Source organism: Gopherus evgoodei, chromosome 2, assembly GCF_007399415.2.
Source record: "Gopherus evgoodei ecotype Sinaloan lineage chromosome 2, rGopEvg1_v1.p, whole genome shotgun sequence".
Taxonomy (NCBI): Eukaryota; Metazoa; Chordata; order Testudines; family Testudinidae; genus Gopherus; species Gopherus evgoodei.
In genome coordinates this window covers 213473132-213500304 of record NC_044323.1, presented here as the reverse complement: position 1 = coordinate 213500304, position 27173 = coordinate 213473132, and the positions used below count along the sequence as shown (strand labels likewise).

At 38.3% G+C, this 27173-nt stretch overlaps 1 protein-coding gene across 4 annotated transcripts in view; it reads right to left on the bottom strand.

The window, feature by feature from the left end:
* Positions 1 to 3205: 3205 nt before the first annotated feature.
* Positions 3206 to 27173, bottom strand: part of RBBP8 (RB binding protein 8, endonuclease) — a 78027-nt gene continuing 54059 nt past the window's right edge. For 3 of the 4 annotated variants that reach the window (XM_030552908.1, XM_030552907.1, XM_030552910.1), the window contains 10 exons: positions 24614 to 24741; positions 22570 to 23464; positions 22344 to 22470; positions 21176 to 21267; positions 20099 to 20210; positions 19115 to 19279; positions 16980 to 17049; positions 14175 to 14271; positions 8571 to 8712; positions 3208 to 5256 (listed from right to left, as the gene is read on the bottom strand). In XM_030552908.1, the coding sequence (XP_030408768.1) occupies positions 5135 to 5256; positions 8571 to 8712; positions 14175 to 14271; positions 16980 to 17049; positions 19115 to 19279; positions 20099 to 20210; positions 21176 to 21267; positions 22344 to 22470; positions 22570 to 23464; positions 24614 to 24741 (1950 nt within the window). In that variant the 3' untranslated portion in view covers positions 3208 to 5134. Of the gene's footprint in view, positions 5257 to 8570; positions 8713 to 14174; positions 14272 to 16979; positions 17050 to 19114; positions 19280 to 20098; positions 20211 to 21175; positions 21268 to 22343; positions 22471 to 22569; positions 23465 to 24613; positions 24742 to 27173 lie in introns of all 4 variants that reach the window. The other variant, XM_030552911.1, reaches the window with a different exon arrangement.

Below are 27173 nucleotides of genomic sequence, written 5' to 3'. Positions count from 1 at the left end.
AATAAAAAGGTTAAATAAGATCGGTCCCAAAACCGATCCTTGAGGGACTCCACTAGTGACCTCCTTCCAGCCTGACAATTCACCTTTCAATACGACCCTCTGGAGTCTCCCCTTTAACCAGTTCCTTATCCACCTTACAACTTTCATATTCATTCCCATCTTTTCCAATTTGTCTAACAGTTCCCCGTGCGGAACCGTGTCGAACGCCTTACTGAAATCTAGGTAAATTATATCTACCGCATTTCCTTTATCTAAGTAATCCGTCATCTTCTCAAAGAAGGAGATCAGATTGGTTTGACACGATCTACCTTTACTAAATCCGTGTTGCAATTCGTCCCAATTACCATTGACCTCTATGTCCTTAACTACTTTCTCCCTTAAAATTTTTTCCAAGACCTTGCATTTCTGTTGCTCTCCTCTGGACTCTCTCCAATTTGTCCCCAGCTTTCTTAAAATGTGGTGCCCAAAACTGGACACACACCTCCAGCTGAGGCCTCACCCCTGCCAAGTAAAGCAGAACAATCTCTCTTGTGTTACATACAACATTCCTGTTAATACACCTCAGCACATACGCTTTTTTTTGGCAACTGCATCACAATGTTGGCTCATTCAATTTGTGATTCACTTTAACCTCTGGATTCTTTTCAGAAGTACCACACACCCAGTTATTCCCCATGGTGTACTTGTGCACTTGATTTTTTTTCTTTCATAAGCAGGAGTACTTTGCACTTGTCTTTTTATTGAACTTCATCTTGATTTCAAACATATTCTCTAATTTGTCAGGAATTCCTATCTTGTCCTCCAAAGTGCTTGCAGTCCCTTGCTGTCATCTGCAAATTTTATAAGCATACTCTCTACTTAATTATCCAAGTCATTAATGAAAATGTGGACTAGCAACAGGCAGAAGACAGGCCCCCTGCAGGACTCCACTACATTCATCCTCCCAGTTTGACAGTGAACCATTGGTAATTACCTTTGAGTAGGGATTTTCAACCAGCTGTGCACTTATGTGACAGTATTTCATCTTTCCATGACAGAATATCAATAGGATTTAACACATGAACACAGCAGGAGATGTACATCAGCATCAGAATTTAAGCATTATTTTTTTTCCCCTTGGGCTGGGAAAGTTTCCTATTGAGACCATAAGTGTTCTGCATAGATAAGTTTATTAACAAAAAGACACGCTTACTGGGTACTATTTATAATTTAACTATTCCTGTCTTTTTATTGTTTAGATAAAACTTTCCCAAGTACTGTGGTTTCTGTGCTTTCTTGGATATTTCAATTACTTTAAAAAAATTCAGTTGTCCTAAAATTAAGAATTTAGCAGCAATAGAATATTACATATTTCCTTTCATTTATCTACCATATTTCTCATGCAGTCGGTTTTTTTAATCCTTTGACTTGGTTGACCAGCATTCCTCCACTTGCAACTTAAACTCTGTCAGGTCAGTCATTTTAGCTAGTCTATGTTATCAAAACATTGTACTTCTGCTTAACATCAAATACTCGAAACCGATTAATGCAATGGGGCAGTTTAACACATGCAATGTGCCTTATTTACAACAGCATTAACTTTCACCCATGCTCATTGGTTATGAGGGCTTTGAGAAGATGACATAGCTAGCTCCCATTTCTATTTTTCTAAACAAAGTTTTAAAAAACAAATCTCTGAATAATTGCCCAGTTTAAAAGATTTGGTTAACTGGAAGTACAATGGCAGTTTCTTCCCCATATTTTAATAGAGAGCAGATCCTTGCTGTCCTCTGGTGGAGTACTAGCCTCATAGAAATTAACTGCCTTTTAAAGCAAACTGCATTATTAGACTTTGGTTTATATTGCAGAAAACATTTATGTATTGAAGAATTATGTAGGGTCCCTCCCCTTCTACTTTTTAAGCAACCCTAGAAACACTGGATGTACTAGTGATCTTAAAATAAGCAGAAATTACTATTAAAAATGGCAGAAAATCCAATAATCAAATAGAGGGATGTTTCAACATTAAGTATTAGAGCTAAAGATTTAGGGGGCATAGGTGTCATTGAATATGCAGCAAACCTTAACTCTAGTTGTCTAACCTATTTCTGTGTTGGTGTACAGACCAGGCGACTTAATACCTCACATGCACATATAGGAACCTCCCAGAGATAGGAATGGTATCTCTAACAGTTATGCCCGAGCAAGAGAACGGAGGCCTCTCGTTGGCACTGTGAACATTTGATGGACATAGTACTAGCAGACAAGAACCTTATCACATCTAAAAAGACACAGAAATGAGAAATAGTTCTGGATGGGAACACGGTCAGTGGGAGTTAAGCTCTTTCCTGCTACACTTTTTTTAAAACCATATTATTTCTATGCATGAAGGTTGAAGTGGAAAATAAAGCACACACCTTCACACTTTTACCAGTTTTCTAGTTAATCCACAGACATCTGGTCACTTCTTAATACAAGAATCACTACAGAATGGTGGAAAATGGTGTCCTGCAGACGTACAAGCTAACTGGATGCATGGAAGGGAGAAGCCAAACTCTTTAGTACCCAGGCAAAGCTTTCAAGATTGGGTTAAGACTACAGGATCAAGCCCTAAATGAGCTATTCGTATAATTGTTTCTGAGTGGCATTTATACTTTACATTCTCAGCTATTCTCTCCCCTCAGTCTTTGTTGCTAATAGCATCCTTAGGCAAACAAATATTTGTTTACAAGTTCAAGTGTTGTCAATCCCTACTTTCTTAAATCAAATTAATTTTAAACCATTAATGTGTTTGACATCTCAACTAATACGTGTGGAGGTGACTGTCATTAGGGGACTAATTTGGCTGTAAAGAAAACATTGTAAAATAAAGAACCTAATATAGTACACACTGAAGAACTACATTAGTGAGCGGTAAACAAGTATGGTTGTGAAGATACCATTTACTCCTGAGGCACTGGGAGCACAGGCCACTGGCTGCACAGAGGTGGGAGATCACTGTACAGCCTCCCCTGACCCTGGGACCCAGATTTGGCAGTGAAGTTGCACCCAACCCTAACACAGCACAAAAACTGGGTCAGTCCCAGGAGTAACCATTATAGTGAAACAGCAGCAACTATATAAAAGCTTTGTCACGATATTTCATGGCTATAATGATCTGAGGAGGAACAACTAAATCAAGTAGTTCCAAAATAATTTAGTTTCAAGTTTTTGAAAGTTCACAATTTTCTAAAAGTATAAAGAAGTGTTACAAAAGCAACTTTATAGATGTAGGCAATAGTACTCAAATGGCAGGATTTAAAGCAGTTATAGCACACCCCAAATTTTGATGAAAATAAGAGAAAAACTAAAGCATACCCATTATGGCCTCTAAACACCAAATTAAAGCACTGCATATTTAGGATTTTATTATATATCTGCAAATACTGAGAAAGTAAAACTTTGTTAGAGTGCAATAATTTTTAAACGTTTTAGAAAATGAGCCTGATTTTTTTACACTAAAGGCCCATTTTACACTGCCAGGTAAGTGTAAAGAATTAGTATAAATGAGATTTGGGCCCAATAACTCTAGCACAACAGTTTGTCTCTTAATTTTTATAAACAGGTTTTTACAGTTGTCTGGATATTTCAAGTTATTTATACTGCAAGATTTCCAGGGCAGGAATGGTGTCTTCCTATTTATATGTACAGTGCCTACTACAATGGGTGTCTAATAAGGTCATCTCTAACCATCCAAGAGCCCTTCTGAAACTAATTAGAAACATACCCCACACTTACAGCTTCTGATGCAAGGATCTGAAAGCATTTTGCCAACAAAAAAAATGTCTTCAACACTGCTCTGAGGTAGGTATTAACTTTCTTCTGTAAAATGGAGATAAGTGACATGTCTCAGGCATAACATAGTACACGCAAAATAGCTTTTCAATTGATAAAGATAGTTGTGATTAGGGGTTATAAATAAAAGCCGTTTTAGTAATTGTATTAAAAATACCATTGGCTTTATATTCTTTTGCTTTTGTTATTCACACAAGTTGGATAAAAGTCTTTTTGAGTGGAAGGAATATTTCCTTATAGTGCTGTATATAGGAGGTATTTTTAAACTAGAAAAATCTCTCACTTTGGCATTGTAGACATATTCTGCTGAGGTTTAAATATTGCAGCTCTGTCATCTTAACGATGTTTCACAATACTACATTCCACCTTTTAATTTAGTGTAGTACTGAGACAGCTGGACTATATGGTGAGGTATCAACTTGTGCACTTTGTTGTGCAACATAGAAATTTACAACACTACATTAGAATACATGTCTTAAGAGACCACTCAGTCTAGTGGATAGTGTTGAAGATCTTTAAGAGGAGTCTGGGCACAATACATTCCAAATGGTATTGACTCTTCCCTCAATTCAGACATTCCTAGCGATAGGTGAGACATTGTAACTTTGGGTACTATGAAGGAAGGGTATACAGATGACACTGAATTAAAAAGACAGCCATATATGATAAGCTGGAGCAAAAAATTTTAAGATTCCAACTTAAACCACTGAAATTGTGAGGACATAAGTACCATTTTGGTATGCACCAATGGGACAAGAAATTATGACTGGCGATCTCTGCTGGAGAAAGTTTTGAGGTGATGAAATCATTAATAAATACTACTTTGTTTATTGCAATTAGATATATCACAATTATTACAAAAAAGGGAAGGTGATAAATCCTTTAAGTTATCCAGTGCAAAATGGAAGCACCCCACCAGGTCCAGTCCTGCTCCCACTGAAATTTATAAGCAATGTTTAGACTTAGAATGAGCAGGTAGAACTCCACTGAGCTCAAAGAAGTCACACCCACCTTACTTAAAGTTTGGATATGGTCCAATGGGCATTTAGCCATTGACTTCAATGGGAGGAAAAACAGGAGCAGATCCCCTGTCTTAAAGGTGCAAAATCAAGACAAAACATTTAACACAAAATGAAACAAAGACACATTAAATAGTAGTGTTTCCTGATACATACTTCAGATTTTCAAATGAGCTTTCTAAGAGGGAAATGATTTACATATCTAATGAAATGATTTATCATTTTGAAAAAATCCATAGTATCTTTATTTCAAGTTTATATTAACTATAAATATCTAATGACAGGAAACACTTTCCCCACATTTATGTGCTTTGTTGCCCCATCATATATGTCTTCTGTTCTTTGCCTTTTGGAGAAAACATCACATTGTAAGGCTGCCTTCTTTTTGGACGGTGACAGGGTGCAAGATCCTCTTTAATATAGCCTTAAAAGAATAAGAATAAAATCAAGGTAAAGATTTCAAAACAATCTGGTTGAGAGATGGTACAGTATAAAAGCAAAAGTAAAATGCATTTAACAGACCACTAAGTTTTGCCTACCACAAAGATTTTTGTTTAAAGTATTTTTCATTTTTGGAAACTAATCTGACCCTGCCAGGGATCATTTAGAATGCCCTCAGCCAATGAAAACATTATCTATTAAAAAATTGAACATATAGTTATATTGATTTACAGTAGTTTCCTAATAGCTAATACAGATTGAATATACTGAAGTGCTACTGAGAAATCAGGTGGTCAAATGTTCAACTATTTTGCAACTCATTACACATTTCACTGTCCTCCCTAATAGAAGCTTTTATATTTTATTTTAGTAGGTTATTTCTGTAAGATATATAGAAACACTGCAAAATATGAGTTATTTAACACAAGAAATCTGTTTCTGAAAATATTCGCTACATTCTAATCTATCAAAAGCACTCAATACAACTTCTCTGGACACATGTATCATACTTAACATAACACAGACCTCTAAAAAAAGGCTGCTGTCTCTGCTTATTTTTGTGGATAAGTACAGGATTTATATCTGCCTTCATATTTGTCAACTTTGCTCTGTTCACAAGTACTAAATTCATTAAAATCAAGTTTACTGGTAGATTCCTTCTTTGCAACTGGTGAAATGCTTTGTGTGACACACAATTAAAATATACAAGATCACTTCAAGGGATTGCCAAGGACTAGCCATAACGTACCACCCATTTAAATAATGACATTCTGGTTTTGAGTAACAATTTCAAATATCATATTATATATATAGTGTTCCATTTAGGGAACGCAGCAGTGACTTATGACTACTAATAGGACCAATAGTCTGAGCCCAAAGTTTGAAATTCCTTAGAACAACAGGTTCAAATTTCAGTAAGATTGACTTAGCCCTTTATCCTTTTTAAGTAGCTTATTTAGTACTGCTGTTCATTGTTTGACAGTTTATTGCATAAGACCTTACACATCAAAACCTAAATTCCCTCTAAGCTGTGCGGCCGCGCAGAAGGCTATCAAGGGCCATGCAGGCGGGGAGAGACGCCTCTCCCCTGGCCCCAGCCTTGGAGCTGCTGCAGCCAGGGAAGAGATGCCGCTTCCCCGTCACTCCCCATCACAGTCCTGGGGCAGCCTGCACCCCAAGCCCCTCATCCCCGGTCCCACCCCAGAGCCTGTACCCCCAGCGGGAGCCCTTAGCCCCCTGCACCTTAACCCTCTGTCCCAGCCTTGAGCTCCCTCCTGCACACCAAACCCCTCATCCATGGCCCCACCCGAGCCCGCATCCCCAGCCAGAGCCCTTACCCCCTCACACCCCAACCCTGTGCCCCAGTCCTGAGCCCCCCTCCCACCCTCCAAACCCCTCAGCCCTGTCCCCACCACAAATCACCTCCATATTAATGCACATAACAAAATTCATTCTGCACATAAAAAATTAGGAGGAACATTTATCAAAACTCCATCTCTTCTGAGAGTGGGCTGAAGATCCCATAGCACTTTTTGACAAGGTATAGCCAGTCACTTAATTACACTTGTGGCTTAACGTTGAAAATATTCAAGCAAAGCTTAGTCAGTTAATTAGTCAAAGACAGAGTAGTACAATATGAAAAGGAGACATACACACTGACAATCAGTCTTGCAGCGTTCACCTTACACAGGTCTTTTTCAAATGTATGCGTTTTCGACTACCTATATTTATACTACAGTTGTTTCTCTGTACATCAGCCAAGATTCAACCCACCAGTCTGTACCAGTTTTTTGTCTTGTTTTTCTGTATTGTCCTCTACCTTCCTTATCTTTGTGTTGGATACCACATACCAGGTACCAGGAGGTGCCTCCATGGCCTACTAACTGTATGAGAACACACTATGTGTACACATCTTGTCTCTGACAGGTTCTGTATTTGCCTGAACCAAGAGCAGAGTTGTGCTGTTGTAAAGCGCTATGGGATATACTTTTGTATGAGTGAACAGAACTCTAGGAAAAGCATAATGCAATTGACATTGATATAGCTTAGCATAAACTACCCAATGTTCATACATGATATAATGTGTAATACACATTAATGTCATGTGCAGTATGCATAATATATGTTGCCTAACATTCTACTTGGAAAACATGGGGATTCAACCAATTATCCCAGGTTAAGTTTTCCTGCAATCCACCTTAAAACCTTGGAGAACAGATAGCTCTGCATACCTCTATAATTATGTTATAATTTATTAACATTTAGAATGTAGATGTATTGTTGTAATTAGATAAAGAGCTCAAAAATGCATAGGGCTCTTAATTCAGAATTTCAGTCCCTTTGAAGATATAGATGCAACTCCTTACAAAATGTACATGTTTTAAAGCCATGACCCCATTCAAGGGAATGGTGGGATTGTTTGGTATAATCAAAGTGAAAATTCTAGCACAGGAACATCTTGTCAAACAAATCTTTCAACTACTTCATTGTTTTCCACTCAAAATATCTCAGTAGTTGGATCCACTCTAAAGGAAAGCTGCCTGCAAAATCTGGTTTTAAGGCTAGAGTATTTGAAATGTGAAATATTTTGAAGCACCATTACTCTAGAACAGCATAATAAAAAAATCCACACATTTTTAATCCAAACAGTAGATCCATGTGTTAGTAACTCATTACTGTGCCAACCTACAATGGCTTCTTTAAAGCTATTTATACAAAGAAACTATAATCTGTGTAAAGAAAAGTCTTAAGAGCAGTTTGTGTTTTTGCAATAAATCAGGATATATGCATAAGAAAGAACAAACCACAATGTTCAGAAGGCAACCACAGACAACTGTTGACAGTACAGCCATTTTATCGTACATCCCCATTCATTGTGGTACCTAAGAGAGCTATGAAGACATATCAATTCATCTTGTTATTTGAGGCCTTAAGTAACACAATCAACCAGATTTTCACCACTGAAAATTCAGTTCAAGTCTAGCTCTAGGTTAGAAATAAATATGGTCTTAATTTAGTTCTGTGGGAATTCTTCCAATATCCTCCCACTCTATCCCAGTTCTTAGGACTTCTCTTCACATTCCCCTTTCCCAATATCCCAGAAGCCATTGAACAAATGGCAACATTTACTCAGGACTTAATAGCTGGTGGTCAAATGGAATTTGACAGAGCTGTGTAGGGAATCTTTCATTATGAAATGAGCATTGTCTTAGTGTTTTTAATACTTCAGTTTTCTCAGCATCAAGTTTAAAAACAAAAACATACAAACTTTCCAACACAACGATTTTATATACTCACCTCTTTCCACACAAGTTTGAGTGGAAGGAAATCCAACCTCCCAGAAGTTTTCTGGTGTACTAGGAGGAATGTAACGGAATCTATGTCTTGAACAAGCAGCTAGCTTCTTTTCTCTCTCCCCTTCTGGAATATCTGCATAATACTAAAAACAGAAATTGGAAAATATGTAATAGGTCATAAAAATGAACAATGATATATAAGAGGCAATTACATTACTTGTATCGCACTATCACTACTGATTATTGTGCTTAAATACATACACATTGGTGAGGCTGGCCAAAATTACAGATTTAGGTTTGCATGTCCCTGACCTCAAGTGTTAGTTTGTTAAACTTGACTTATTACATATTTCATCCTTATTACTATAACTTTAAAAATGCACCCTAAACTAGCAACTGTGTTAGTTCTACACACTGTAATATGAAACAAAACAAACAAAACAAAAACACACACGTGTAACTACTCGTGTGTAAAATTAAGCATGTACATAAGTCTCTGCAGAATTGGGGCTTAAAACAGTTTGGAATACACACATAGATCAATAGAAGAATCAAAGTTAACCAATAAAAGTAGTAATATTCAGATTAAGATAATTGCATTTTCAGGTATTAATGAAACACAAATAGTCCATGGGCCAGATTCTATGTTGCAAATACAAGGCACAAATTAGAGCAGCTAAGCAGCTGGTCTAACCTATGCCCACGAACTATGATCCCTGATGAACTATCTGGAGCACACAGTGATCTGGTTTCCTCTTCTCCCCTCCCCACCAACTGTGCTATGGGCTGCAGGGAGAGAGGCATAGCAGTTAGTTCTATGCCAGCTGGAAACTCCCCACTCACAGGGAGAATCCCATGCAGGAGACTTATGGTGACTCTCTATATTCCGTTTGTGCTACCTGAACAACTCAAAAGAATTAGATCAGGGTGAAAATCTGCCCTACATACACTGAACCAAATTCTGCCTTCATTACAACTAGCGCAATGTCACTGACTTCAGAAAGAACACAATATATTCCAGTACACCGTGAGTAATACAATAGTTAAAAATAACTTTTTTAAGAGTCTGGTTTACATGATTCGGTCATTTATTAGAGTGGCTATAATGTGCATCATGAAAGGGAATAATTTTCATCCTTCTTCTAGCATTATAGACCATGCTTCTGGCCAAAAGCTCCTGTTAATGCCAGTCTGCAATTTAGACATTATGAAGTACTGCAGTATTTATGCATCCAGCACTGTCTTTCCAAAGCTTGAATATATGATTTAATTCAATTAGCAATCCAACAGTCTTGTGCTATCCAAACTTTTATAGTTGGAGCTCATCAAAAGAGTAAGTAATCTTGCCAAAATACTACAATGGTATGACCAGAAGAGAGAAAATCAAGTTAAAATCTTAGTCCAGCCAGGCAGAAAGTAATCTGAAGTAAGAGACAGGAAAGAAATGGAATGCTCATCCAGTACAGGGTTGCTTTTATTAACGGGATGCCCCAAAGTTTTGTTTTGTTTCCCATCTCCATCTAGTGCTAGTAAGATGCCACACAAGGCCTGCCTACTGGGAATCCTAAAGAACACTTGCAAACTAATTCTCTCAATAGTTGTTGGAGAAACATAAAACAGTCAAAACCCAAAAAAGAAAGGGTGTCAGTAGTGGTGATGGTGTGGACAGCAAAACAACCAGAGCACTGAGAGAGTTAATGAGAGACGACATACAGTAAGATGAAGACACGATTGATTGTACTGTTTCTGTAGTATGGGGTAAGTGCAGGCCTGCCTAAGACTGAGGTACTTTAATATAAAGTATTATATAAGATATAAAAGGTTGAGTTGGTGTAATCCAGCATCAATCTGACAGCAGAACAAAATCTGTTCTAAATGTCATAGTAAGTACATATTCTCATCATCTGGTGGCAATCAGGCTCTCTGGGTCATCAAAGAAGCAAGAGGTCTTAAAGAGATTCAGTTCTTTAATAGGCTGTACCAAGACGGTCAGAGTTTCCCCTTTCTATCCTGCAAGACTCCTGGTTTGCAGGTTACACAGAAGAGCTAGATCTGCAGCCATGATTAATTTAAAATTATTTTTTGCTTTGAACAGAGGTTTTGGTAGAAAGTCTGCCAAGAGAGAAATCCTAAGCACTTAAACATCAGGAATCTACCTGTGTTTTAATCGCTCTACTGATGCAAATATGTTTGCCCCTCTCTTTTACATCCAGCCAAGATGTCTTATAGGTGCTATAAAACTGGTTTTGTTAACTTGTATGAAATTAGACATTGCTCACGTCCATCTGGAGAACTTCGAAACTACAATACTATGCTTAGAAAGCTAGATTAAAATTTCTTCCCCACCACACAAATCCACAAAAGAAGTTTAGCAGTATGTGTTTGAGATTATAGATAGACTGATGAAAGCAGAACAGCAAACAGGTAATGACTATTTGTACAGTCAGCTTTCGGTGGCCAATGTTAGAAAACATATCAGAATAACTTTTTTTTTTAAAAGCAGCCAACTAAATTAACAAGAGATCTCATACAATGTCTGTTCAAAAAGAAAATCCACATCAGCCAATCAGATTAATGATAGCTAAATATTCCTTAAGGATAATTAGAAATAGGTCTAAATCCTAAACTGTCCTAAAACAGTTTATTAGGAATTTTGAAACAGTATATTAAAAACCTCATATTTTTCTCTATCAGGCTTGCTGTAAGCAAATTTTAGGCCTAAACTTGTAAATTGTCTGAACCGCTGAGGAACGGAGTGAACTGGGATTAAAACAATTTAAAAGCTACAGTACTATTTTCTGTGGAAATTAAAAAACAAATCAACAGTAACAAACTGAATTGTCATTGTTTTGAAAGAACCAGAAAGTAAGGCTTTTAAATTTTAGCTCCATTAGAACACTGGGGACAGGGGTGAATATTTGCCGAACAGCAGAAGAAAACATTGACAGAAGCTTCTAAAGTGGCAGTGTAGCTAAAGGATAGGAAAAAAAAAAAAGTATAAACAAGCAGCCAGTGTCCTATTAAAAATGACATTTCAAACCAAAAATATGTATTTTCATTAAAAATTGGGTATACAGTCATCATGACTGAGAATGCAGTATCATCAGGGAAAAATATAATAGGGAGTTACCACTAATTTGCAAAAATTCTGTTTGGGAGCAGTCCTGTTGGAGTAGCTCTTATAGATATCTACATACTGAGTAAAAATGAGAGTCAAAATGTGATGTTAACATATATTGTAGTGTTAGGTGCCAGAACCGGATATGGAAGTGGCTTCTTATCTAATGAGGACTATGTTTTCAATATTGATTCTCTTTTGGAATTGTGAATGGTCCAAGTATGTAGACCTATGCAGACAATTAACCAAGTGGCAGCTTCAGTTAAGAATTTTTTCAAATCCAGTCATTTTAGTGCAGTGTTATTGCCAAGTATCACGTACAATCTTGGATGGTTTACGCTAAAAATAAATAAATAAATCTTTCCTTAAAAAAAAAAAAAAAAAATTAGAATAAAAACAGAATTCGAATGCTTGTACATTACGAAATAAAGTCTACAAATGTTTCCACGATGTTACTTGCCAAAATATAATGAGAACTGGGTTCGTTGAGAGGAAAAGTCCTGTAGCATGCAGAGACAGGAAATTAAAATTGTTAATGCATGGCTCTTGGCACAAGAAACAGAATAGAGAGCTGCTTTTTTTTAATGCTCTCTTTTCATTCAAACTCTCTAGATTTCACATATTTTGAACGGAGAATTTATTTTTACAGTCAGCTGAAAATAAAACAATTTCCATTAAAAATGCATTTTAGTGAAGGTTTTATCAAAGGGATTTTTCATGAACTTGTTTTGTTCAAGAACATACTAATAAGTCGCATTAGTCAGCTGGAGAAATTTAGCTATCAGTAGGATAGAACGGATGTTAAGAAAAATATTGGTTCTAAATAAGAGTGGAAATTAAGCAATAAAACTCAACAGGAACTCTTATTAGCTCATTAATCCACACCTCAGACATGTTGTGAAGTATGAAATTGTAGCTCAATATCTCCAGCAGATTGAAAAGTATATTAATGACCAAATGAAGCACAATTTATTATACACATAAAATAAGAGTAACACATCTATAATGTGCCTGAAAGCATTTCAATTACTTGAAAGGGAGAAAAAGAAATGTAAAAATGTCTTTACAACTTTTTTCTCTACCATTTACATCAGTGGTCTGAAAACTTTTCCAGTGCTTCCCCCTCCCCCTTATCATTAACGGAATCTGTCCACGCCCCTCCCCCCCTTCCATTACTGCACAGCCAAGGCTTCCTCAGCAGCAGAGCTTGGGCTGAAGACAGGGTGGGGGTTGAACTGGGGATAGTGAAGGAGCTGGGGCTAGAGGCAGAGAGGGAACGAGGGCAGAGCTGGGATGGGGGGAGATCAAGGTGCAGAGTGGGACTGGAGGCAGAGCAAAACTGGAGGCTAAATAGGGTTGTGGGCAGAGTGGGGCTGGAAGTGTGGTGTTCCTCCTTGCCTCCCTTGGGAGCTGGCCTGGGCCCTGCCACACGATCTCCTGAACATTCCTCTGTGCCATGGGGGGTGCATGCCCCACAGTTTGGGGACCATTGCCTTACATTCTACTTTACATTACATTTGTTGCTTAATCTAAAAAATTGGTGAGTTATACAACATAACATGTATAAGTTTTGGGGACTGCAGATATGTACCGAATAACCCTAAGAGTCAGACTGCTGCTCTGACAGTCAGTGTGCAAAACTACTGTAACAGTCAGTACTGACAAATCATGTTTTTAAGAGGACGACAAGCAGTTGCGGTGGGTTTATAAAGATACCTGAAATTTTGACAGGCAAGTTTTGTACGCATTCGTACATATACACGCATGTGCAATTTTATTTGAATACTTGTTCCAGTATATACATACAGAAAGAAGAAAACAAAACTTGAATATACCATGAAGTGCAGCTTAACATTACAATTCTATCTTGGACCCAATTCTGGATATCTCAGCTTTAGCAGAAGTAGTGCTATCACTCTCTTGCTGAGATACTGGTGGATCAACCATTCAGTGGTTCTCAAACTTTTGTATTGGTGACCCCTTTCACACAGCAAGCCCCTGAGTGTGACCCCCCCCCACCCCTTAGAAATTAAAAACATATCTTTGATATTTAACGTTATAATAAATGCTGGAAGTAGAGTGGAGTTTGGGGATGGAGACTGACAGCTTGCGACCCTCTGAGGGGTCACAGCTCCCAGTTTGAGAATCCCTGGGGTAGTTGATTTATTTTTTGTTAATTGAGGCCTCACTGACATGACGATTTGCAATGCCTGTTCCTTTTAGTAGATACAGGAAAGATAAGCAAGTAAATGCCAATGCTATCATTCCAAGATGTTGTTTTATCTAATTATTTTCCATTATTACAGTACCTAATTTTTATTATGGATCTCTACCATGGCCAACAGCTTTAGTACAACTGACTTCTTTGCCACTTGATTTACCAGTACTCATGCTTCTATGTTTTTAATTTGAAAAGCATTTCAGGCTTCTAGTATCAAGCAAGTGAAAATAATGCAAGACTGACCAAAACTTAAGAGTTTTACTTACTATTTCACATTCCTTACAGGTATGGCCCAGCAATTTTCTTCTCTCTTCCCTCTTCCGAACAACCTCAATATGGGGAAAACCTAACCCAGCATTTTTTCTGGAAAGCAAAAGGAAAAGTTACTAGGGGCATGTCTACATTACTCCGCAGTGCAGACTACAGGGTTTGCTAATTGCAGAGTGCACCAAAATTCTGTGCTCTACCTGCCCCCATTCAACTCTTTCGAACAGGACTATGTTAATGCAAACCAAGCACCTTTTACTTTACGTTAGCAGCATCCACATGGGGCAGTTAGAGTGCAACAGTCTGGTGCACTCTGTGATTCACCCATCATAGTCTGCACTGTCGTGCAGTGCAGACATAGCCTAGGTTTTCATTTGATAATGTATTTCTTTGGGAAATTGAAGTGTTTATTAACCCAATGAAGCAGACAGCAGCAAGGAAATAATAGCATTTCACTGGGACAATTTAACAGATTATCTGAAAAAACCTCAGCTTCCTGACAATTGGCATATAAAAAGCTATCTTTCACATCAGAACATAAAGGAATAATCTGTAGTCAAAAGAAGCTGGAAAGTTGTCCTTACATGTATCTATGCTCCTCTGTGAAAGAGGAGCTGCTGACCATCTCATCTCTACTTAATCTTGAATTGTATTAATTTATCGCCTGCCCCACTTAAGGTTTTAGGTTTTTTTAGTAAATGCTTCATGAGTGCCATGATGTTTCTACCTGTTTGCTCCAACTGCATGGGATTTTTCAGCTTTGCATTTTCTTTTTAGCAAGACACAATGTCAGTCTCTTTCCTTTGCAAAGTTAAAACAGGCTGGGTATAGAATAGTTGTGTGAGCCAGGCACTAAATCGAGTGCTTAATGGTATATTGAAATGAAGACTAAGAGGTTCTGATGAAAACAGAAGACGAATGGCAAAAGCGCTAAGATATATAGTGGTCTGTTGAATGTTCCTTATTTAATGTCCACAGGAATTTCAAAAAGCTTGATACAAAACAAAAAGATTGAGACAATGAAAAAACCCTCACTTATAAGAAATCTGTATGTTCTTTGGCCTGGGAGAAGAATTCATAGACTCTAGGACTGGAAGGGACCTCGAGAGGTCATCGAGTCCAGTCCCCTGCCCTCATGGCAGGACCAAATACTGTCTAGACCATTCCAGATAGACATTTATCTAACCTACTCTTAATTCCACAACCTCCCTAGGCAATTTATTCCAGTGTTTAACCACCCTGACCCTTACGAACTTTTTCCTAATGTCCAACCCTAAACCTCCCTTGCTGCAGTTTAAGCCCATTGCTTCTTGTTCTATCCTTAGAGGTTAAGGTGAACAAGTTTTCTTCCTCCTCCTGATGACACCCTTTTAGATACCTGAAAACTGCTATCATGTCCCCTCTCAGTCTTCTCTTTTCCAAACTAAACAAACCCAATTCTTTCAGCCTTCCTTCATAGGTCATGTTCTCAAGACCTTTAATCATTCTTGTTCTTCTCTGGACCCTCTCCAATTTCTCCACATCTTTCTTGAAATGCGGTGCCCAGAACTGGACACAATACTCCAGCTGAGGCCTAACCAGCACAGAGTAGAACGGAAGAATGACTTCTCGTATCTTGCTCACAACACACGTTAATGCATCCCAGAATCACGTTTGCTTTTGTTGCAACAGCATCACACTGTTGACTCATATTTAGCTTGTGGTCCACTATAACCCCTAGATCCTTTTCTGCCATACTCCTTCCTAGATAGTTTCTTCCCATTCTGTATGTGTGAAACTGATTGTTCCTTCCTACGTGGAGAACTTTGCATTTGTCTTTATTAAATTTCATCCGGTTTACCTCAGACCATTTCTCCAATTTGTCCAGGAATACGTTAGCTAGCTACTCCAGGAAGTAGAAATAGGAGCAGCCAAAGTAGGGACTTTTTTCAGGTTTGGACATTCCACTCAAAACTGTAGGAAGTTCTCTGACTTGCTCTTAGGGTGACCAGAGAGCAAGCGTGAAAAATTGGGATAGGATGAGGGGTAATAGGAGCCTATACAAGAAAAAGACCCCAAAATTGGGACTGTCCCTATAAAATCGGGACATCTGGTCACCATACTTTCTCTTCCTTGAGCAAATAGCCTGTTTACGCCAACCCTACCTGCCCTCCAGTCTCTTCACCACAGCTTCACTCCATACCTGCCCCTCCTTCCCTTCTTCTCACCTGCCCTGTCCCCCCTTGCTCTCCTTCCCTTTTCTTTCCATTTAGCTGATTCGTTCCTAAGTACCACTCCCTGCCCCACCAGTCATGGAACATACCTAATGTTCGCTACCATCACATTGTTTATTCTCCTTGTACGTTATATCTCTTCTCCCACCCTGTATCTGTCTTGTCCATTTAGATTATGAACATTGTGGGGCAGGAACCATCTACTACTCTATATATACTATTCTAATGGGGCCCCGTTCTTAGCTGGCCCTTAGGCACTACCATAATAAGCACGATAATACATAACTTGAGCTACTATGTGTTTTGGAAAAACATCACAGATTACAGAAGCATGCTTTTAGTAAAAGAGTAACATTTCCTTCTCTTTATTAAAAAGTGACAAGCATTCCTCTCTTCTAACATTCTTTAGTTTCTCTTTCCGATTCATCTTCCTTTTTTGTATTAATAACCAGAATTCATATAGAGATTTTCCAGTTTTACACCTTCAGTGTCTTTGTATGGAATGATTTTGCAGTTTTAGTTTATGAAAGGATAAGGTCTCTTCAGAGGGGAAACCCCAATCTTCTTACATTAATAAAAATGTTGCATTACCTTTCATCACTTTTAAAATATGGCTCCACAAAAGCTTTCTGCTTGGTTTTATCTTGTTTATTCTCATGCTCTGTAAATAAATAAAAACATGCCATAAGTCTGTTAATGAACTTGCCTAGGCAGAATGACCATAAAATGATTGAGCGAGATATACTGCATAAATTGCAACAGTGTTAATTTTAAAAATTTAGCACAAAATTATTTTAGTTAACCATTATCTACCTGAACAAAACCATACGCAGATTTCTTAATTTTAATATTTCACAATTATCTAATTGTCCTCTAATGTGCTGAATGACAATGACAATGTCCTCTAATGTGCTGAATAAGATCAAGCTTCATGAAATACACAATCAGCTTTGAGGCAACAGATACAGTGCAGTAAAGGAAGCATGAAATGGGGTGAGCAAGAGAATTGAAATGGTGTGTGAGTGAAAAGTAAAGAGATAATAGTGGGAGATGTAAAGTGGAATGAGGAAGAGTAGGAAAAGGAGATCACAAAGAAGAGAGAGGTTGCTAGGATGCAAAATATTCAAATAGTCTTAGAAAGAGCTCCTTGAAAAAAGAATTACCTCTCCCCTCATTAAATTGAGTTAGTAACTGCAACCAAATCAACCCACTAACATCAAGAATCGGGGATTCCTAGAACAGACATCCTACTGTATAGCCCCATATGTTAACTTCTGTGATACTTCCCTGCTTCTGTATGAATGCTAAATAAGTCACTTAATGCAGCAGCTTTTAAATGGCTCTCTATTCTCTTAAAATTGTGGAATCCTGAATGAATTCCTTTGAGTTCTGATAAACAGAATAATCACTTATTCGGCATATTTCTGATTCTAGTGGGATTGTGTCCCAATTAAGAAGATTCTCCTTTAGTTTGACCAATCTAATTACAATAACTCCTCACTTAAAGTCATCTTGGTTAATGTTGGTTTGTTCTTACATTGCTGATCAATTAGAGAACATGCTCATTTAAAGGTGCGCAATGCTCCCTTATTATGTTGTTTGGCAGCCGCTTTGCTTTGTTCACTGCTTGCAGAAAGAGCAGACTGTTGGAGCTAGCTGGTGGGGGCTTGGAACTAGGGTGGACTGGCAGCCCCCCTATCAGCTCCCTGCTCCCAAAAGTTCCCTGTGCGGCAGCCACCCAGCAGGCTATCAATTGCCTGACAGTTCAGCTGTCCCTCCCCGCACTGCCGTGTGCTGCTCCTGCTCTCTGCCTTGGAGATCCTCCTGGGAGCAGGGGGAAGAGGGGTGCTAATGTCAGGGTGTTTCCCCCCCTCTCTTACCCTATTTCCATAGAGCGGGAGGGAGGGCACAACAGGGCTCAGGACAGAGGGAGCTTGCTGGCAGCGGCAGCTGTCTCAACTTGCTGATCTACTTAAAAAGACAATGTACTTAGAGTGGGCTTAGCCTACTTAAAGGGGCAATGCATGTCTCTCTCTGCCATGCTGTGTCCCCTCCCTCCATTTGTGCTGCCTTGTAGAGTGTGAGGCTACAGTAACAACGTGTTAACCCTTGAGGGCTCAGCTAAGTGCATCATTTAGCAATAAGGCATTCCCTGGGAAATATCCCAGCCTATTCCACCCTCTGACTTCTCCACCTCAACCATGCTTCACAATCATCATTGCTGTGTACAGTATTAAATTAGGACATACACACACACACGTCTTAAACAATAATACTGTACACACACGCACGCACAGTATATCAGCGGTTCTCAAATTTTTTTTACTGGTGACCCCTTTCACATAGCAAGCCTCTGAGTCTGATCCCCTCTTATAAATTAAAAACATGTTTTTATATATTTAACACCATTATAAATGCTGGATGCAGAGCGGGGTTTGGGATAGAGGCCGACAGCTCACAACCCCCCCACCACGTATTAGCCTTGTGATCCCCTGAAGGGTCCCAACCTCCAGTTTGAGAACCCCTGACATATATAGTCTTTTGTCAAGCAAAATTTTTTTCCCTGGAATCTGGCCTCCACTATTTAAACGAATTCTTATGGGGAAACTGGATTTGCTTAACATCATTTCGCTTAAAGTAGCATTTTTCAGGAACATAACTACAACATTAAGCGAGGAGTTACTGTATTAACACTATAATTAAAGGAAAAACAAGTGTATACTTACTCGTTAGTTTGCTTGCTGATGACACTTCCTCATTTTCTTCCTCAAGAGGATTTTCTTTTTCATCACATGCGGAAGGACTATCATCTTCTAAACAAGATTTATATTCTTCATATGAGGTCCGATCAAACATTTCTGCTAAGCTGTCATTCATTTTTCTTTCTCCCTCTATAAAAAAGGTCAGAATAAACATCCAAATCAGTCTTTCAACAAAACATGTTTTTGGAGGAACGTTAGTCAAAAGAACAGAGTTATACTGTACTTCCAGCTCTGCACTGACTCACTACAACAGCTTGGTCAACTCACTTAATTTCTGTGTGCCTGTTCTTCATCTTTTAAATATGGATTATGCTTTCGGACCTCAGAAAGGTTTTTTGACTGATAAGTGCACATATGCAAAGTGATTTCACAATAATAAATCCTCAACCTTAGCACTGCATGAATAGAGGTATTTTGTTGATAACTACTATTGTGGAGTTATCCAAACACAAATATCTGCATTCTTTACTGGTGAATGATAATCCACCTCCATCCGACTTAGGTATTTTAAATACAGTCAAATTGATTTATATATGACATGAAATAAAATAAATATCTACACAGACACAATAACTGTATATATTTAGTATATTAAAATGAGATCTTTCTACAGATAAAGGAAGTTTGATAGGGTCAATAATGGGGTATTTTTTGTGTCATGACAGTACTTAAATATTTAACATGTTTATTTCAGGTTAGACAACAAGTACTATCTGAGGTATATTTAATTTGTTTATAGAGGTGTAGAAAGGAAGCACAATCTCAGCCATAAACTATGGACCCTAGCCAAGTCTTTGACCTCAATATAAAGTCTTCTATTGACTTCAACAGGAAATAGATTAAGCCACCACGATAAACCTATAGTCTTTACTGCAATGCTACAAAACAAACTATACTGTATCATCAGCCAATTTTCAATCTATTTATGAAGAGGAGAAAAATACATACTTGGACTGCTTTCTCCTTTCTGCTCTTGAGTTTTCATTTTTAATAGCATGCTTTCACTAACGTACGGATAGTCCATATCAGTCTCTCCTCCTACTCTTGATTGAGAGCCTTCCTGAATAAATGAAGTATAAAAATGGTAATCACACTTAAAAGTTACAACTAATTGACATATTTCAGTCTCATATCAGGTACCTGAAGTTCCTTTAAGAAACAATTCAGACAAGTCTCCCAAAGAAATTTAACAAGTTCCCCACTAGCAGAGCGAAGAATCTACGGAAAAAAGTTTCTCTCAGTTATCTTCAGAGAGTAACATCTGCATGGCAGAGATACAGAAACTTGTTGTATAACCTGGCATTAGCAACTAGATTTGAAATTGGGGTAATCTGGCGAACATCACTAGTCACTGAGATCACATTCTACAGATACCTTCTGTAAAGTTTTATGAAAGAAAAATTTATTTATGGATGTATAAAGCAATTCATCAAACTGTCAAATTTCATGGAAAAAATTCCTGCAATTACATGAAAAACCAATACATTAGCAAACAAATTAACCTTTTAAGACAAGCAAGAATGACAAAAACAATTACCATTCAGGAAAACACTCAACAAAGCCATGCTTCCTTACTGACTAAGTGTCAGTGATCCAAATAAAGTTAATAAAGCCAAGTCTTGTAAGTCTCCAACTATTTACAATAGCGTTCACAGTGAACACTTACAAAAGACAAGTTGTGTAATTAAGAACATTCATTAATTTTTTTACAAAACATTTTAGTAATGACTGTTCCCTTTTCCACAGCTACCGGGAAAGCACTCAGAAAATGTGGCACTATCTTTGTAATGGATAATTGAAAGCTTTGGGAGACAAATTGAGGATCCACTTTGCAAAGTTTTGTTCTAAAAATAAGTAAAATGTATTTGTAATGTTTAAGTCTACTCTGGCATTTTTCAATTTTTTCTAAACCATGTTTTAGATATGCAGCCTATTATCAACTTTTTAAAAAAGAGTAAATTAGGCTAATTTAAGTTTATTATTTATTTTATGGGATATGAGGGTGTGACTCAAATTTCTGCTTACCTTGGTGTCAATAACCGTAATATCCATTTTGTACTGGGAAAGGTCTGCTCCTGGATCTATACTCCACTGTATATTTTCTAAGGATGGTTTATCTTAGAGGTGGTGTTACAGGAAGCAAGAGAGAAAAGATAAATCAGAATCAAACTACTGACATCTAATGCCAACCTTAGGTGTATTTCCTTTTTAGCTATTCATTCTTCCGTTAGGCTTGATTTTTCTCATAAAAAGGTTGAAATAGTGTAGAGTAAGTACATTAATTTGATATAATTTAGTTTGGATATAAAGAATTTTAAAATAATCCTTTAGATTCTTCTGTACATTCACCGTATACACTGTTACTGTAATGATGCACTCTCTCTTTTGTATAGTACATATAAATATGGTGGTCAGATAATATTACAATAAAAAGTTTCAGGGGGTCTGTCAGCTCATCCTATCTATTCAATACTGATGATGACCATAAAAGTAAGGTACTACTCAATGAATAGCTACGTTGGTGGTCTGAGTTCTTTTATTTCAGAGTTGGCTCCACAAGAATGCTGCTGAGTGAAGAGTTATCGAGAGAGAGTGATTCAGACATTCCTATTAGAAAAGTGAAAATATATAGTATAATTCCTGTAAATAGGGGTATTTGGTAGCAATGCTCTCCATTACTAAAGAACAGGAATTTCTTAGAAAGGATAACAAACGCAAACAAACATTCAGACAGACTTATAGCCAGCTATCAATTTTAAATGTCTATCTATACACGAGAAAGTTGATGTACAATAAAACGCCAAACTTATTTTGTTTCAACATCTTATTCATATACTGCAGCAAAGTGCTATATGCAGCTACAATATAAAGTAAGCTAGATAAAAAAAAAAAAAAAATCTTTCCTGCCCGTAACAATCTAAAGCCATGAACAAAGATTGTCTAGTGAACACAGAATGACGGGACACTATTGATAAAAGCTTCATGAAACAGGTATGTTTTTAAAAAGTGATTTGAGGCAAACAAGGATGGATATAATTAATGTAGAGGTAATTCTAGGAATAAGAGGTGGCATATCAAAGGGCATGAAGTTAGGTGCAGGATTAGAGGAAGAGAAGAACAATAGGAGCACAAGAACGAAAATGTGAACATTCCACTCCTTTAAACTACAGGCATGGGATGAAGAATAAGTTACCTTGTTCATTTTGCAGTGGTTTAGGTTTTGTTGCTCTACAAGGGTTTGGTTGAAGCACAGATGCCAGCTCACATTCTCCATGTCCTGTCCTGGTTTTCTTTCTAATTGGTTCGTGGCCACTGGCAACCTAATAACATACTACAATTTTAACGTTTCTCAGGTTTTAAACACAACATTTGGAAAGGAAAAACATAAAATACACATTTCCCTCAGAGAAGCAACATACCTTCATGTCGTCAAAAAGTAGTTCTGTCTCTACTGTGTTTGGCAATGATGGGATTTTGAAAGCAGAGATTTCTTCTTTTATTTGCATCAAATGTTTTTTATCTGGGCACGTTTTGCCACGTGACTGGAGAATCATCTCCTGTTCATAGGGATCTTCTTGTGACTCTTTTCCTGACAAATAGCTTACATTGTTGATATTTTGGATGGATGAAGAACCCTTTGGAACAGGCTTCACCAGCTGTGAAAAAATATCATGCAGCATCACCTGTCTTAGTCTATTTTTACAGATCTCATCACTTCTTGAGTTTTTTTCTTGACAGCGAATAGTAGAAAAACGATCAGACAGGTCCAGAGGCCTATCAATTATATGATCTGCATTAAAAGGCTGAATGTCTGCTTGAAAAGGAAAAGAGTTTTCTTTGTTGAAAGATGTTTTTTCACAGCTAGTCACACGCTCATCTTCTGTTTTCTTTCTTTTAATAGATCTGTCTACTAAATGTTTGTGGGGTGCAAGGAGGAAGTCATTCTTGATCATCTCATCTTTACCTGAGCAAGTGTTGACCACACAAGTTATGGATTCATTTGCATCCCTTTTCACAACCATCTGCCTATTGGCTGAGGCCTGGCTGATAACAGAGTTCACTTCAGTCCCAAGGTTAAGTGGTGCAACAAAAGCAACATCTTCAGATTTTGATCTAACTTTATGAGATCTAGAATTAAAAGTACTGTTGAAGGAGTCTTTTTTGGCATTGGACTTCAATCCTGTTTCTAAAACAGAAGGGGAAAGACTTGAAGTCAGGCTGTTCTTCACGTTGTTAGATGCTCCAAAAACAGGAGAAGCTACCTGAGAATCCCAATCTACATCTGTTGGAGTGTTCTGAGATGGATCTGAAAGTCTGAACATATTGAGAGATGAAAGACATTCCTTGTGCCACTGGGAAAAATGATTTTTTTTAAATTCAGTCCCCTAAAATATGAGCATTATTCAGCAATTGTTAGGCAGCAACTGTATAAATTGAGGGGGAAATTATGTACATCTACCAGCATGTATTCTAGTAGCTGAACAGAAAATTAAAAAGTTGTAATGGCTTTAGTTTTTTGTACAGTATTATCTACAATTTTAGTAGTTAGTACTAGTAAAGGGTTACCTCCCTGACAGCTGTAATACAACATTATTCCTGGCTGTATTTCTTATTGGATAAAAAGGAAAGATGAGAAATGAACATTGTTTGTACGCATATGAAATCTGGTCAAGGATCAGAGTTAAAACCAGAGGACCAAAACTAGGCAAAAACAGATCTGGTTTTCAATGTGACCGAGTCCTCCCCTGGCTTCTCTCAAATCTGGAAGAGGAGTCAACATGACATAGAAATCTCTCCACCCAACAGGCCATGGCTTTCATTCAATCTATTCAAAGGATGGAAGGTGGAGAAGGTCTTGGAGAGAGGCCTATCTAGGTACTTATATGAACCGTACTATTGTTGTAACTGACTGTTTCAACAGCATGAGACCTATAACCTCCTCAATAATGTTTGTGGGGCAGTCAATGGTTCCCTCTTATGATCTTCAGGTGGCAGCCAGCTCACTTACCAAATGGCCACTCCTACCCATGCCATCTCAGAGAAGAAATTAAGGGGAATGGCCCACCTGCCTGTCTCTTTTCAGCAAGAATGAAATCCTGGTGCCACGCCACTATCTTACCAGAGGCTGAAGGTGCCCCAGAACGCACCATGCAATAACTAAGGAAATCTCAGAAGCGGGGACTCATTGCACTGGGATACTTCCCCCTCAAACATTTGATGTCATCTTGGTAAGAAAGTAGTAAAAAATCAATGGTTTTGTAAATCTCTCCAAGTCATAAGGAATTTTGTTTGGTTTTTAGAACACTGACCTGTTCGGGTCCACGAAGCCCACATAAAATGAAACTAGTGGGTTTTGCAGAGCCGTAACTTTAAAGACAGACACCATATTCTATCAAAACTAAGATCTGATATAAGCCAGTTTACTCTATTCATTTTTATTTGCTATAAATTAAAATAACTCACCCCAAGTTGTCGTCATTTCTTGATGATTCATGAGCTAGCTGTTTTCTGGAATCTTCCTGCTGTGGGCTCTGAGGCACCTGGGTCATCGGAATGTTACTTCTAAGAGAATTCAGTACACTCTGGGACTCCTTGAATGCCATAAAAATAAAGTACATTTGTGTGAAAGAATAGAAAAGAAGAATTAAAACTATAAATATTAGACATGAAAATTAGAACACCAAAAATCCCAAACTAAATAATTCAATTTTGAAAGTCTTGGGGTGAATAAGTAGCTGAAGTTTACCAGCCAGCTATTATACTACTACTTTAACAATCTGCTTTTAAATGAGCCCTAAAAAAGTGCTTTAAAACATTTTTCAAGACAGTGAGCTACCACGTTTCATGCATGCAAATCAGTAAAGAACTTGTTTCATTTTGTACTGATAAGAAAAACACTATTTCTATACAGATTCTTTTACTACCCTCTCCATTGTGGAATCCGAGGGTATGTCTACACTTCAATGTAAGTCTAGGGTCAGTGGGACTTGAGTCGTGGACCCAGGACTTGAGCATCTACACTGATTGTCAACCCTAGGCCCAAAACCAGGGCTCAAGCATCCACACTGCAGTATGCAAATCCAAGTCTAACCAGCCATATGCCAGACTTCTTAGCACTCTCCTGAAATGTGATTGCTCTAGCCTTTCTTTGTGGTACAGCACAGGAAAACGTGACTGTCCACCCTACACGTTACAGGAAGTTTGAACAGCCCACAAAACATCCTACCAAACATTTATCTGTCAAGACCTCATTTTGGTCTGCATGCTCCCAGAAACCGAAGCCAGCAAGGCGTCATTTGAAGAATTTCTCTCACATGCACTTTTATTCCTGTTCCAGGAAACAGGCAGAGGTCCCATGAGATGCTGGTGGATTTCTGAGGCATTTTCTGACCCACTGAAGGCACCAGACAGAGCTAATGACGGAGCAGGAGAACACAGACATGGCAGATTTGAACTGGCTGATGTTGCTCATGACACTTGGTATAGCTGCTGATAACTCCAACATAGACTGATGCTTCTGGGAGCAGGACCACAAGCACAGACTGCTTGCATATCTAGGATGACCAGCAGCAGGTCCAGAATTTCTGCATGAAGAAAGCTCCATTTCTGGAGCTTTGTGAGCAACTTGCCCCAACTCTCCACTATATAGATACATACATGAGGGCGGCAAGGCTGGTCCAGAAATGAGTTGCTATAATCATCTGGAAGCTGGCTACCCCGGAAATACTATATGTCTGTTGCCAACAAGTTTGGTGTTCGAAAGTCAACTGCAGATAAAGTGGTGGCAGAGGTTTCTGAGGCAATCAGGTGTGTGATATACCCCACAGCGATGGGCGTAAAAGATGTTCTGGAAGTAACTGCTGGCTTTGAGAGAATGGTGTTTTCAAGCTGTGCTGGGGCCACTGAGGGCTGCATGTGCCCATACTTTGCCCCCCCTCAAAGAGCACGAGTACATAAACTGCAAAGGGTACTTCTCCATTGTTATGCAAGTACTTGTGGACCACGGTGGCCAATTTATGAACATCAACATGAGTTGCACTGGAAAAAATCATGATGCCAGGGTTTTCTGCTGATTGGGAGTCTACATTCATGGACAGACTATGACACTATTCCCACCAAATGACATGGTCATAAATGGAGTTAGTGTCATTCTCGGGGACCCCTTGTCTTAACTGTATGCTGATATCAGAGGCCCTGGCAAAAGGTTTAATTACACTCTTAGCAGGTGTAGAATGATTGTTGAATGTGCACTTGGCAGATAGAAATCTCATTGCAGGTGTCTACAGACCTGTTGTCATCAATGCTGTGCTCATGCTATGGCTTGCTGTGCTCTTCATAATTTTTGTGACGCCAAAGGTAAGCCATTTCCCCTTGAATGGACTGCTGAACTGGTATACTCAGCCAGAAAAGTGCACCTACCACAGATGGAGCTGGATGCACATGGGCAACAGAAGTTAGGGATGCTGTGTGCTTCCACATTACAGACTTGCATGGGCCAATGAAGAGGGAGAATAGTCCCTTTATGAATATGCTTGTAGAGGGGAGTAAGGGGGAGGCGTTGATTGCCATGAAATGTATTTATGAATGACCTGACAGCTTATCAAATGGAGGATGAGAGAAAGTTAATTCACAGTATGAACTGATGTAAGGAAGTGACTGATGTATGTATTGATGTAACTAACTATTGCAAAATAGCACTTATATACCAATTCGCAATTATCTCTGATCATGTATTTATTTACCTTTATTATTGAAACACACATTATATGATGTGATGCAGTGATAGCAATGACATTTCTTACTAAAATAAAAAGCTTTATTTAGAAACATTTATTAAAAAATACAACATTAACACATTGCCAGGCAGACCAGCTGCCATCACCACAGCAAAACACCAGTAACAGAACCTTACAAACAAACAATGAAACCATCTACAAGACAGAAACCCCTTACTGTTGCATGTCCCCTGGCTCCCCAATCTCCTTTCCCTTCCTCCCATGTTTCCCAAGTGCTAGGCTGGGAG